The sequence below is a fragment of the Anticarsia gemmatalis genome, chromosome 5 (genome assembly GCF_050436995.1).
Source record: "Anticarsia gemmatalis isolate Benzon Research Colony breed Stoneville strain chromosome 5, ilAntGemm2 primary, whole genome shotgun sequence".
Lineage (NCBI taxonomy): Eukaryota > Metazoa > Arthropoda > Insecta > Lepidoptera > Erebidae > Anticarsia > Anticarsia gemmatalis.
Genome location: NC_134749.1, coordinates 4,110,587 through 4,125,614, shown reverse-complemented (window position 1 = coordinate 4,125,614; position 15,028 = coordinate 4,110,587). Strand labels below are relative to the sequence as shown.

General features: G+C 34.8%; 1 protein-coding gene across 2 annotated transcripts; it reads right to left on the bottom strand.

The window, feature by feature from the left end:
• Nucleotides 1-509: 509 nt before the first annotated feature.
• Nucleotides 510-12,170, bottom strand: LOC142972836 (LMBR1 domain-containing protein 2 homolog). 2 transcript variants are annotated; one of them, XM_076114174.1, is made up of 10 exons: nt 11,564-12,170; nt 10,828-11,012; nt 9,219-9,597; nt 8,812-8,982; nt 7,493-7,670; nt 6,335-6,516; nt 5,622-5,861; nt 4,987-5,188; nt 4,401-4,502; nt 510-3,475 (listed from the first exon to the last, which is right to left on the bottom strand). In XM_076114174.1, exons 1-10 carry the CDS (start codon nt 11,735-11,737, stop codon nt 3,228-3,230), a joined length of 2,061 nt encoding a protein of 686 aa, XP_075970289.1. In that variant the 5' UTR covers nt 11,738-12,170; the 3' UTR covers nt 510-3,227. The 2 variants fall into 2 exon arrangements, with proteins under 2 accessions (XP_075970289.1, XP_075970290.1); XM_076114175.1 differs by having other exon boundaries at nt 510-3,442.
• Nucleotides 12,171-15,028: the final 2,858 nt, after the last annotated feature.

Here is a 15,028-nt window from a genome sequence, read left to right as displayed (position 1 = left end):
TTGTTTTATTTACGTTACTACACGATATAAGACGACGGTAAAAAAACACGATTAAAAAAAAAAAAAATCTAAAGGGTAGGTTTACTAGCTTTTTCTACTCACTAGTTGCCAAACTTTGAAAAGTACTATAATTATCTAATGTATTACATTTTTTGACTTGGAAATCAAAACTGAGGCTCCCTGAACATGTACCAGTATAGTAGTTTGTATACTCTTCGCATACACATATTATATACTTTTCGTACGTCTTACCAAACTTCTGTTAATTCTCTTCTATATCTTCCCAATGGGAAAATGGTGTGATTTGATGTATGTTTGTATGTAACTTCTATAAATGTAGAGAAAAACAATGCATCCCATTATATGAGAGTCGATAAAATAAATAAATGTAAACCAGTTGCTGGGGTCTCCTCCCAAAATGAGGGTGGGGTTAGGCCTCGAGCCGTAGTGAAAGTCACTTTACCATAAAATTACGTTATCAATAAGAATAATAAAAATAAAACACCAAATAACAATATCACATCAGTGTTTAATGCTACAGCATTAAATAAATCTATGGAATGAAATAAAGTACAATAATAACAAAATAATTATTAGCATAAAAACATTGCCTAATTAAATAAGTATTTACACACATTTCCATAATAATACATTTGGATTACCGCACTTATAATACGTATACGCAACACCTTGTTACGATTCTGTGGTAATCTCGAGTTTCAAATAAATCTACTTAAATACATGAAAAATATAGGACTAATAACAGAATCGGGCGATTGTTGTTCCAAAAGATTCTTCGCGTAATTTGCATTACTTAAGTTTTGTTTAGTGGATGATGCACGGACTATAATGCTTCTATTACTGCTAAACTGTAGCGCGATTCTCTACAGTCAATACTCTCGAGTATCGAAAGGTTGACATTTAAAATGTACCTACTGGCAAAGTAGTTACTACGAGGCCCGCTAGAGGCGCTGATCAGATTTTCATACAAAATTTCTCAATGACTGGCCGAATCAGTAGTCGAAAGTTGTAGAGAATTGAGCTACTGAATCTGTAACGTCGCTGTGCAGTATTCCATCCAACATCGTGTAAATAAGTACACTCGATCGAAGTACGCAACCGATTTTTGCGTCTGAGGAAAGTGAAATGACAGACGTACGTCTTATGACAAACATGTACCCCGTTGCTACGGCCTTTAATCTTAGCTTAATCAAGCAGATTGAAAAAATACTTAAAATGAATATTCTCGTCGCAGCCCGAATCACCTGATTCTATTAGTAAATCCTACAATATTTTTTATATGAAAGGTGTATTATGTTTTACGCTACAACCATAAAAATATTGAGACGATAACGATCTTTTTATCACGAATTTTCCAATGGTTATGTTCGTTTTTAAAAATGGAATGAGAAGAATTTAATATTCATGTCTGTTTGAGCCTTCTTCAATAAAATTATGTAATTAAAGACTGAACACCAGTTTTACAGTTTAATCAACCGGTGTGGGATAAACTTCGATCAACAATGAGACGAAATTTCTCTTAAAGGCTATTCGATATTTATTGAGAAGTGGTGAGTTCGGCTATGTTTATTAATATGTTTTCAGCCAGTACTGTCCCACTGCTGGACAAAGGCCTTCCCCACTTTTCTAGCCGTCCCTATGACTCGATTTGATTAAAGATTATTAAGCATAAATTAAAAACTAATATTCTAGATTTTCTGCTAAATAAACCATGGAGAGGTTGTAGTGTATTACATAATGCTTTATGTTAGTACAATAATATAACGCTAAGTCGTTTACAGCTGTTGTGAAGAGATATCGACAGTAAAAGCATCAGAGAATGTGACAATAGAATAAGATCCCTGTGTTGCAAGACCTAAGTTACTTTTTTAAACATTTTTGAGGATAGCAACCCACTTTAGTGTACCACTTCATATTTTTTTTCCACTGTGCAGAAATTAGCATTTATACAAGAAAATTATATTGTTACGATCAATATATAGAGTGTGTTATTGACAGTATAAAAATTGTATTAAGTTGTTTTAGTAATTATACTGTAAGTAACTAGGTTTCTTAAAATAGGTCTTGCAATTCCGCAGTCTTTTCTATAAGAAATCGCGTGAGATAGTTTTACAGTGAATTGAAGTTGAAATTGACAATAAAATATCCTTAAGTTGAAAGCGGCACTTCTAATTTACTAATTATATTTGCATTTAATTAAGCATTACTCTTTGAAGGGGCTTAGACGGACTACGTTGGTAAAGGGGACCTTGATGTTTGTATTTCTATGATTCTTGGTAGTGTGAATTTTCGGGCTTCAATTTTAAAATAAGTGTAAATTATACCATTTTAATAATGTTCCAAGCACTTGTCTGTATTTCTTTGTTTGCTGTTTAATATCATTCAAAGACTGATATCTAAGCAGGAGTATAAACTTATTAAGATCCGAATAGTTGTTCAACACAAAGTTCCGCTTTTTTTACTTTAATAGAAAACTTTTATCCATCTTTCGTAGCTTGTTAGTCTAAGATGCCAATTGGTAAGTGTGTAAACCGACTAGTATAGTCCGTCTAAACCCACCGTTAGCGTATTATAAGCAATGCGGTGTTTCGCTTATTTTGACATTAAAAACTTTACAAAATCCAGCAAAATATTTGTACATAAAATAAACCAATTACTTTTCCCATAAAGTCCGTACACTTGATATTCTTGCAAAACATCCAAGTACATTTATATTATCACTCTATCAACGATCACTAATTATTATTACACCTAATTATAACTTAATTGACACGTTTTTGTACAAGTATTATTTAAAACGTTACTATTATCAACGGATATATCACAGTATAGTAATAATACGAAAACTCGAGACTATATAGGGCGTTCAAAATAACATTAAAGTCAGTAAACATAATATTGATGACTGTCTAATATTATAATGTAATGAAAAATAAGACTTTAATTCCTCTTACGGAAATGCGGAAGGACACATAAACGATACATTTTCAAATCAATTTTGTGGAAGTCAAAAGTCAAACAATACAATAGTCATATCAGAATTTTAACTCTTGGAAAGAAAAGAAAAATCAAAACTGGCCAAAATATAACACTAAACTTAGATAATCATGACAATAAACAATTTGTCACCCTTAAAATATCCCTGTTTGTATCCAACACGTAAATAATACCCGTACAAAAACTAATTACCTACGCTATATTGCACTTTATACGTCGTCGAATAGTCCGCGGGGCGGGAGCGTCATTTTATCACGCCTTCGGTCATCAAACTCCGTCCTTATAGCAGGAAGGGTGCTCTCTCCGAACCGTTGGTCTAGTTCATCTTCAAGCGTTACATTCGACCTGTTGTATGGCATCTCGGCTCGCTGGTACCCGCTCAGCTGCGGCTGGTTTCGCTCAGGGCTCGGTTGCACGTAGTAATCTGAATCCACGTCATTCAAAAGCCCGGTGTGGGCTGAAACGTGATCCAAATGACCAATAACCGATAACATTAATGATGATTCGGAAAGAAGGGTCTGTTTATTATAAGTAAAAAAACTTTTTCTTAAAAGAGTTGAGTTTACTTTATAAATATGAAATATAGTTCAATATTTTTATGTTTCCATGCATTTATATCGCTTGAAGCTGTTATTAAATGCGTACAAGCGATTCATTATTTGCATTCATAAAAATAATTAGATAAAATATGAAATTCTATAAGATCATGCAAGTGTTTGTTTCATTGACGGCATGATCGAAATAAGCTCTGATTTATTGCGCACTCACTTATAATAAACAGAACTAGAAGCGGTTTAATGAGATGTTATGATCGTAATGCAGTTAGTTTGATATAAGCAATAGAAAATGTTAATGTGATTTATATAAAAGTAATAGTAGTCACTGGCAGCTGATAATAAAATGAAGTGTGCACTGTTGCTGTTTAGAACTATTACTTCTTCTTATTACTTGTAATTTGACCTCAATTATGAAATAAAATAAAAATATTATGCTTTTAATTTGAAATGCTAATATGACATGAAATTTATCGTATTTCAAGTCTAATAAATTGTATAATAGAAATCTGTCTAAGATAGGAAATGCCGGTGCAATATGCAACTATATCAAAATGTATAGCAATTTACCTTGGTTTGTTTTACATGGTCATTCTTGGTCAATATGATCAATCTAATCCCTTATCATATTACTAATGAATCATGAATGGGGAATGGGTTTATTAAATGGGAGGTATCCCATTTAATAAACCCATGATAATGTTTGTTTTTGTCATTTTAAACTTGCTTTGTTTTTTCTAAATATACAGTTCTAAACAGCACAGTTACTGGTTAATATATTAAAATGAATAAATAGCAATGTTGAATATGTATGGTGTGCCGCATTACCTCCGTCCTGCGTGTCTCTCGCGGAGCGGTAGTTGGCGAACCGCTCGTTGTAGTCACGGCGACGCGTCATCGACTCCTCCGCGCGTTGGCGTTTACGCTTCTCTGTTTAGTATACAAATAGTTATTAAATATAGTTATTTTTTACAGTATTATTTTAAGTATGAGATGGTGAGAGAGCACAATTTATATCTAAGCAAGAAAAAAGACTGATTCAAGGTTGATACGTGCCCGTCAATTATGGGTGCACGTATACGTCGTACGTGTGCTATACTCAAATAAAGTTTGACATATTAGAAAGTAAAGGTAGATAGAAAAAAGATAATATATCTAGCATGAAAGGAAGCTAAACTAATGCATGCACTAGATAAAGGCAATGTTTTAAAGGAATGTATATATCATAATTCTGAAATTTAAAAGAAAGATTGAAATCGAATTCCAGTGTCGGTAGTGAGCCAACTAGTCTCAAAGCTAGTGAAATTTTAAGTGTGATTATGTTATAACTAGCCCAATCATTTTAAGGAATTAAACGACTACAAACATTACGAGTCAGATAGTGTTAATAAAAATGTCATTAATTATGACATACCTCGTTTAACAATCTCCCTGCCTTCGTCCACCAAGTCGGTGGTGAGCTCGTCATCGCCCACGAACTGCTGGAAGCCGCACAGCGAGAGCAGGCGGCTGCCGAGCGAGAGGTACGTGGCCACGCACAGCAACACCACCAGCATCGGGAAGTAGATGTTGAACCCCTCCGATATGATGCCCAGCACGTCCATGTGACCCATTATCTGAAATTAAACACATTACTTTAAAATATGTCCGTTAGAGACTAATAGCAGACAAATTAAGAGTCGGTTAAACAACTAGGAATGAGCAAATATTTACATCATCAAAAATAAAATAAAAGGATTCATTATGATAGATGATTTGTCAGGAAATTTTATTACATCCATTTACATCCTTAAGTTTTATACCGTAAAAATGGAGTTTACAGTTTTGTAACCACCATTAAGAGTAGCTCTGCTAAAGTTTTTTTAAAGAGCTCTCAGATTTGGCATTGCAAAAATCTTAGTTGCAAACAGTTAAATCGTAAAACGTTACAACATAAAAAAATCTTATTTTTAATTTGGCATGTAAAGTATAATATTTTCATTGGTAACACCATTAATCTTAATCGTTGGTTTATTTTTAATTGTAATTTTTCACAAATGACCAACATACCTGTGTATAGTAAGTCTCCATAACCCTCTCCTTAATAACATGCGAGTCCATATGCACAAGACTGAGGAAGTTGAGGCACATGGCCGGCGTGAGCCTGCACACCATCATGCCGGAGAATATGAGACTGTACTCGTTGGTCTGGTGGTGAGGCGCCAGGTAGTACAGGTTGAGCAGACGGATCTTGAGTACGGTGGACAGCGCGCAGTAGAACATGTACGCGATTATTATTGTTGATATTGCCTGCGGGTAGATAAGAAAAGATTAAGCCCCGGCTTGACTCCTTTAGGATATCTTTCAAATAGCTTATGAGGTGGAATTTTGATGTTTTATATGTTTGCTGACACTTTATTCAGTGAATAGGTTAACTGACACTGTTTGTTGAACGGTCTTATAAACAAGCCGTAATATTTATTGTTATTATAAACAAGAGTATTATAGTTACGCACAATTTATTTTTTTATAATACGTGAATGTATTAAATTGGTGCGTAAAAATATTAAACTATAGTCAAAAATAACTACACTTTGGATGAATTGTGCACGTAGCGTCAGAGCGAGACAGCGAGATCATGTTTACGACTTACGGAAAGTGTCTGATAGCCTATCTGCTAGATCAATTGACAATAGATGTATGGAAAACCTTGTCAAAAATTGATTTGTAAAGTTAACCAATACCTATCCAGTACTGCTGAAAGTAAAAGTTTATTTGCTTACCTCAATAGCCAAATAGTTGTAACTATCAGTAGCTGCAATGACGATGTTGGCAAATATGGACAGTACGGGTTTCTTACAGAAGAACGTCATCTCAGACCACACCACCGCTATAGACATGAGGCCTGTGATCACCGCCATGGTTTTCAGGAAATACTGTTTCAGGAAACATTCCCAGTACCACTCTGAAAGATAAATATCGATTATAATAATAGGAAATTCTCTATTATTGGTTCATATAGCGTAACTAACTAGACAAGGAAATTATTTACAGGTACTTAGACGCATACGTGCAATATACGCGCGTATACGCATTACACAGAAAATTACTTGCGAACAAGGATTTGAATAATCAAATTTTCATCGCGTTTAAGCCCCCTTTAAACATTTGGTAATGTGTTAAAGCCTAAAATCTTAGGAATAATCATATCTATACTTATAATAAATCAGTAGAGGGTCAAGGTCAGGTTTTTTCCTGTCTGTATGTTACGCTATCACGTAAAAACTACCGGATAGAATGCACTGAAATTTGGTATATGCATAGAATAAGTAGTGGAGCAAGTACTGGGATACTTTTTATCGCATATAATTTCATAGATTTTTAGAAAATTACAAAAAATACGTAGAAATCGTTTTGAACCTGCTTTTCCCTATGGAGACCATAGATGGCGTTGCAATTCATTTCACAACATTCGCATAGTGAACGCGGCGCGTGCCGTATCGATACCTGTTGTCGCACCAACCAATAGATGGCGTTATAGTCTGCGACAAAGCATGTTTTTCCTTATTAATTTATTTTGATGGCTTGTGTAAAAAAATACCTTTGAAACAGGCTATACATTTATTAGATTTTCAAACATAAATGTTGTATGATATATTACACAAAAATGTTGTTTTACGTGGGTCTGGTGCGGTCGAGATATCCTAGATGGCAAACCAAGTAATTTCGTTCGTTGTCGTTGTTCGCCGCAACTAGCAGATGGCGTTGTAGTTCGTAACACATAATCAAATTAAATTAATTGGTTGCATTGAGTAATATTTCTTTAATTCGACATTTATTATATAATTGTACATCTCAATTTCTTTGATGTTTACATGTAACAAGATATGATTTTATTTATTTTACACTTAAAGTTTTTACAAATAACGAGTTATATTTACCAAAGATAGGTGGGTACAGTATCCTCTGTAGACGCGGGCGTGGTGTATGGAAGGTGTGCTGGAAGCGATGGTCGGGCGAGCGCGAGTTGGCCGCTATATCCTCGAGGTGGAAGATGCGCTCCAGCATCAGACCGTACTGCGTCTCCGTGCGTTGTAGCACGTGCAGGGCTTTGATCGTCTAAAACATTAATTATTACTTACTTATAACTTCATGCTTGTTACTACTCAAATTATTTATTTTACTTAATAAACCCTTCCCGCACTATCTACTTATTGCTTTTATCGCGCGGAGACTTGTACAAAAATACTAACAGCGGACAAGGTACAACCACATATAAGACAACTATTTGTAGATCATATTTGTTCTGAGTGGGAATAGAACCCACGATCTCCGGTCGCATTGATAGCTGCAACCACTTTAATCACTGCACCGTGGATGTCGTCAAAGAGTGAGTAAAGTAGGTGACCGCTAAGGTGTATGAAATACCTCTTATATTGCTAAATTTCGGTATTCTATTTTGAATATTCAGAAAGAAAAACCCAATAGCATATTGCCCAAGTCGGGAATTGAAGCCGATAACTCATGGTAAGCAGCCGTATAAACTACCGCTTAAACCACAGAGACAGTTCAACAAACATTATTATTAATTCTCAAACTCAGTTATTTAAAGAATTCAAACAGTTTGAAAACAGGTTTGACGATATAATTAGAATATTTATTATCATTTAAGTTTTCAAGGTCGGTTGGTTAAAAACTATTATGCTTAATTAAAACATAGATATCAATATTGTTAGCAGTATGGCACGACAGAATGTGAGTACAAAATGTAGCTGCTGTAGCCCTTAATCCCTAAGATCATATCCGGGGAGTATGACTAGTATCAAGCCTTTAATACCAAGCTGAAGTGTATGAAATACGTATGTTTAGTAGTACGTTTCGCCAATAACAATGCCATGTAATAAGGGACAAGCTTATTGAGGAACATTCAAATTAAAATACCAATAGTACTTCGTCCGATCCGGGAATTGAACCCCTCACCTTATGATCAGTAGTCGGATACACAACAAACATAAATGCGAAGGTAACTCTGTCTGTCTGTTACTCAATCACGCTTAAACGATTGAACCAATTTGCATGAAATTTGGTATGGAGATATTTTGTTAGCCGAGAAAGGACATAGGCTACTTTTTACCCCGGGAAAATGACGCATTCCCATGGGAAAATTCAGGAGGCGGACGAAGTCGCGGGTAAAAGCTAGTACGTAATAAATATTTGTTCTACAAGAGCAGTACATAACTTATACTAATACTTTATATACCTTCTTATGTAAGTTGACAAGGGACTTGAGTGAAGGTGATGTTGGTCGTTCAGGCTGCGCGCGACCGTTGAGTCTGTCGCGCAGTTGTATCGGTAACTTTTGTACTATCGTCTCGACGTGACGCTGCAGCGGGTGCCCTGAACCCACCGCCGCGTTCACCGCTTTTAAGCTCTGAAAAAATATATATATATAGGAATGGACATTTGCGTCATGTGTGATTCAGTATCTACGTCATTTTGTAATGAAGCCAAAATTGCATTCAACGTCAATTCTTTGGATTTTACGTTTGTCACGTTTTATTCCCAGCTTTCGACGCACTTTTTTATACTCATCAAATATAATAGGAAATACCAGTTTTCAAAGACTCTTCACATCAAAAATTTTATACTAAATAATGATATACTCACATCCAAAATATCATCCACCGTTTCCTCCGCTTCGCACTTATCCGTACTTAGCTTCGCGATCTTGAAATAACAGTATGTCAAAGTATAATTCTTCTTTGAATTATTCCATAGATTCCTTGGCACTTCCACTAAAGCGTATCCCAGGAGAAGAATCAATAAGAACAGACCCCATGTGTTACTGGCCGATGAAGCTATAGCCTTTATCTTAGGGGGGTCTAAGTATAAGCCCGGTTTGAGTGCGATGTATATGAGTAGGATGCCGCAGATCAATAGATATGACCCGTAGTATATCGCATTGTCCACTAGAGCTGATTTGAGTTTCCCTTTGACTGTGAAGTCGCCAGCTTTGCTGTATGACTGCATCATCGGCATTATGAGCCTGAAAAAACGTTAATATTGTGAAACGGTCTCTTGTACCAAGGGTTTATCATTTTATGTGAGGCTTGGTATACTCATATTCGTTTTAGCAATATTTATCGAACAACAAAATCGGCTTAATCGACCGGATTCATCTAGAGCAGTGGTTCCCAACCGATGGTCCGCGGAAGTTAAAATGTGGTCCGCGAATGACTTTAAAATTAAAAATTGCAACTAATTGAAATTATAATCAAGCACAGTTAAAAAAAATCTGCATAAACATAATTGAGACAGGAAGGAAATGATATTGACTACTCTATAAATAAACTATTTTTCAAAAGATTAGTATCAATATAATAGTAAGGATAATCCTATTGTGTGAAATTTGCTGGCAGTATTACCTACTCAAAATAAAATGAATACAAATTGGGGTGAAGAGTAAGTAATTTATCAGGAAACCTAATAGCAACTTGTAGTAAAAGAGTTTCTCTAGAAAATGCTAATGGTAGTAACCGAGAGTGGTTTTAGTCTGTAAGAATCCGACATAACTGGACTCTCAACCTCAAGAGAGTCAGGTAACTTATTGAAGGTTTTCCCTTCAAAAACATTATCAATGAATGTTATAATATCAGAGCAAAAATATTCAAATTTACACAGGATTTGATATCTAAGATAGCAACTGCAAATATATTTTACTACTAACATAACTTTTACTTGACATCTTTGAGATAATTTTTAATAGTGTGGTTTAAAAATTAAAGATAACATGATATGATATCAATACACAATGATTCATATCTTCAATTATGTAAAAGCACATTTTAGGTTTTTTAATGGATGTGATAATATCATAGTAGATAATATAAACCTGTTAATGCATTTGTGACCTAATTAATTTGTTGAACTACATTCGGTCAGCCTGCATCCATGGCCAATGTTACCTGAAGTAATGTTCCAAGATCATCCATACATACATATTAGAACTTTACCCATAGGGGTAGGCAGAGTCCAAAGTACTCCACTTAGTACAATCTTTACAAAATTCCCTTGCCTCATTCACATCCATACATCTATGCAGTACCGCTGGTTACGAGTATTATGCAGCTAACATTTTTGCATAACATCACCAATATGATCACTGGTATATCTTTCTTTCTTTTTTTCCAAAAATTCTCAAGTATACCAAGGTGAAATATGTGTATTGTGTAAATTATACTCTTCTATGATTTATTAAACAAATAAATTGTCTTACCAAGTTAAACATTGTGATGTCCAGTAGACAACTCTCCATAGATTAGGGAATATATCACTGCTGACAAACGTTGTGGGTTTCTGACACTCGATGCCTGGGGGAGGCACTGTGGTCACATTGGGTATCCCTGCTTGCGTTGTTGTTACGATTTTAGCTGCATTCTCAATACATTGTCTATATACGGTCTGTGGGAGTTAAGATTTGAATAAATAAATAAATTGATAAACATACTTTTATATTTTATTAGAGAAGATACACAACCAAACTCAGAACATGTACTCATGCTCTTCCCACAAGTATTTGCCTTAGGTGTGATTCAAACCCACCAAATGCAGCACTATCGTTATTGTGGTTATTTATTACGGCTGTGCCAAATGTGTAGTTAAAAAACACAAAACAAGATGATTCAATCAAACACACAGTTATAGTTACTTAAATTGTTTTACATAAAGCAATAAAATGAAATTTCTAATTTATCTAATAAGTAAATATTTTGAATGGAATCTCTCCCTTTGGTATAAACCAAAGGGAAAGATTTAGATGTTTTTCACAGTAAAGGCATCCAGATTAGATGAAAACTGATGAGTATTATGTCGTATTTACTATGGATAAAACTTATATCAGACAGATACCTACCTAAATATTTAGAGTTCTTTTTGTTAATACAAGTCAATAAAAAAGGTTCATGTGGAAGTATCCAATATCTTGTAGTTTGTTTATAGTATAGAGTACTTACCGACGATATATCTAAGGGCAAGATGAACATAATCACAAAGGAAAAGTACCATGCTGTCAACACAGACACAGTCACTATTATGTGATTCCTGTAACAGTCTCCATATCTGTACAGCAGTGTAGCTGCCAATATAAACGCAGATATCAGTTCTATCACAAATAACGTGTAAGCCATTTTGTCACAACACCAATTTAATGATCTGAAGACACAGAATTAGTTTTCTTCGCAGTTTTCTGCTTTTCTCTCCAAACCCTTGCTGCTTCGTGTTGTAGCTGCTCAAAGCGAATCTGTGTCGTAGATTTCAAAGGCAACAATCTAGGCCGCTCGATTTCATACTCCGGTGGACATTCTTCATAAAATAAAATTCCAGAATCTGGTAAAATAGGGTCAAACTCAATACAGTTTTCAGTCCCCTTCGCTTCTGACATATTTTTAGGTACAAATTATGGATGACGAAAACATTGTTGGTATTACACACGACTAATTATTGGTAAAATAACTCTTAAACAATAAAAGTAACCAAATAATCGGCGAATATTAACAAATTTTTAAAAAGACGTATTTCTGAATTGTGATATCATCACAAATCGCTATCAAGTCAATCCAATCAATCAGAAACGAAATTCCTGTATAAAAAATATCAATATTTGATTCAATTGGCGTAAATGCTTTCTCTTTCATTTTTAGTAACAGTTGTATCTCATTGTCACTTTCTTTACGGACCACATAAATAAAAATGCTCAAATTACCAGCTGTTATACGAATGGAACGTTTTAGCCACAGAATATATATTTATTGCGTTACGTTCTACGTAATAGGTTTTCAAAGTAGAAAAATAAATATTGTTTTTAAACGAATAAAAACTAAACTCGTCACAGCAAAGTGGTAAACATAGTCATAAATAAAATAATATGCGTACTGCTTTCTTTCTTTCAGTTTTTTCAAAATACTACTCGACTACTAAGAACCTGTATTTTGTCACAGAGACTTGCAAACATACAAAAAACGGACACAAAGTACAACCGGACCTAACATAACTATTTGTAAATCACACAAATATAAAATTTGTTCCATGCGGGAATCGAGCCGAAGACACGACGCACTGATAGCAGCGCGGTAACCACCTTAACCACTGCGCCCAGGATATCATTGACTGTGTGTTATCGTTACATCTTATATTTTTTGCTCTATTATACGCTGTTCAATATTGAGTCAATGGTATGATTGCATAGGTAAATAAAATATACATATACCTACTCACTCAACAAAATATTATCGACCCGGGAAATGTAAAAGTGGTCGCCTACTACTCCTAAGATGTCAACAGAAAAAATTGACCCATCTAAATTAAAAAAATGGCACGTTGGTAAATTAAGTTACGTAGTAGATAAGTCCATGGTACCTACACTACCATAAAAGTAGCAACAAAAACTCGTAAGAAAAGAGTGGTCACTATCACTATTGAAAACAAATGGAACGGAAGGCGGGATTATCGGATTTACCTTGGCTCCTTTGATTGAATGGGGCTTTGATATCTTCAGAAGGGAATTCTTTTCAAAGGACAGACAATGTGCGGTAAACTTAGTGCCGACTAAGTTTTGTTTGCCTTTTGTATGTGGTTAGATGAGTGCGCTACTTTATGTAGAGCTATTTGTTTTTCTTTTTTAAAACACAACTCCTGCACTGAGAATTAATGTTGTGTCGCGGGGACTTTTACAAACATACAAACAACGGACACAAAGTAGACCGAAGAAAAGTAGAGAATTGTTCCGTGTGGGAATCAAACTCACGACCTCCCGACGCAATGGTAGTGGCGGGCGTGGCGATCCTAGTCATAAGTCATATTAAAATATTGCGATGAAAACCTACATTTATATAGGTAGGTATCTATTAAGCCACCCATGTTAACTTTCCCTCCATTGAGACAGAAACATAAATTTCAGAGTACTTTGAAGAATTACCCATAAGGTTTTAACTTGTTCTTACTTTCGGGCGCGAGTAATTCTCCCTTCAGCGTTATCGCATAAAACTTGAGGAGCAGCGATATCTTAACGAATGTTACAGACATGGATACGTGTTTAGAGTACCGAAATAATACCCTCGGGCGCGATAAACTGCCTACTCGCGAAGGATATCGAAAGAGTAATTCTTATTGAAACAACGATGAAAAACTGGCAGATCGTAAAACATTTTATCTGCGCGAATCTGGAAATACGTAAAACTTAACGCAAGCGTTTTCGGCCAAACACACATTTTTTATAAGCTGGTATAAATAAAAAAATATAACCTGGTCTACTATATTTTTGGTGTACTTATATATTTTATCAAAAGAAACATGTTAACAAAAATATATTTTTTATGTGATTCGGGATAGGTATCTTATTTAGATAACGTCTGTACTTACCTAAAATAAATAAGTAGGTACCCATTCACTTGGTATTTAAGTATAAACAGAGTCCAGAAGGCCTATGCAGATATTTGGTGTTTTTATGCCATATATAAGTACCTATTATATAAGTAGAATAAGTGGTCACGTTCCATAATTTATGTAAAAATATAGTAATTAAGACAAACTATAGGATAGAAACTAGAACTAACTGCAGAATGCCTGATATACATATATCTATCCATCTATTAAGTTCGTAGGTACCTCCTGTAAAAGTCTTGCTAAAACTATAAAAAACCTACGGTTTCGATTGATTTCGTCGGTTTAGCGATTCAGGTTTAAAAAATGTACGAACAGGGTTGCGGCAAAAATGTCCGTTAGTGAAATACGGCAGAGGCATTTTCCAACACGATAAAGGGGAATTGTTCTCGGTTTAGAGGAGATTTAACACTGCGGAGCGTCGGTCTGTTTCAGTGGGCTTTATTAGCTACGAGAATCCAACGAACCCCGGGGACAAGGAGGCTGAATGAAGCGTTCCTTTGCCTATCTCCAAGTCTGATTTGTAGAAAGCTCATACTTATTGGTATGATGTTCTAAGATGTTTGAATTCTAGTAACGCTATTTTATTATGTAAAGTTAAGTACTTTTCTGCACGTAATGGTTTATTTTTGGTACTGTTATATGCATTATATTTAATAGACTCGACTGACACAATCGGCTACAGAAGTATTTGTGGGAAATGACTAACATTCATTTATTTATTAAATAGGTAATAGCTACTTAGAGTCGGTTGGTTGTAATTTATTAAGTTAATGTACCTATCTGATGGTAGGTAAGTACACGGTATAATAATGAATCTAAAAGAAAACTTAACATACTATTATCACCACATACTCTTTAACTAGTTATTAAGATTTGTATTTGATGTTGATGTAACAAAAATGAATGGTTTAAATAAAATATATTGTAAATAAGTATCCCTATTTTCCTAATTCTAACCGAGGTCTACAAACGATACAAGTCTCGACATCCACACTCAATTTTGATTCTCCTCTAAAATCAAAACCTGACTGCTGAAC

Excerpts from the sequence above, each read along its gene's own strand:
- LOC142972836 (XM_076114174.1), bottom strand. The coding sequence starts at position 11,737 with ATGGCTTACACGTTATTTGTGATAGAACTGATATCTGCGTTTATATTG. Across the intron at positions 8,983-9,218 it reads CGGTGGATGATATTTTGGAT|AGCTTAAAAGCGGTGAACGC; the intron begins GTGAGTATATCA and ends ATATTTTTTCAG. Across the intron at positions 7,671-8,811 it reads TTGTCAACTTACATAAGAAG|ACGATCAAAGCCCTGCACGT; the intron begins GTATATAAAGTA and ends TTAATGTTTTAG.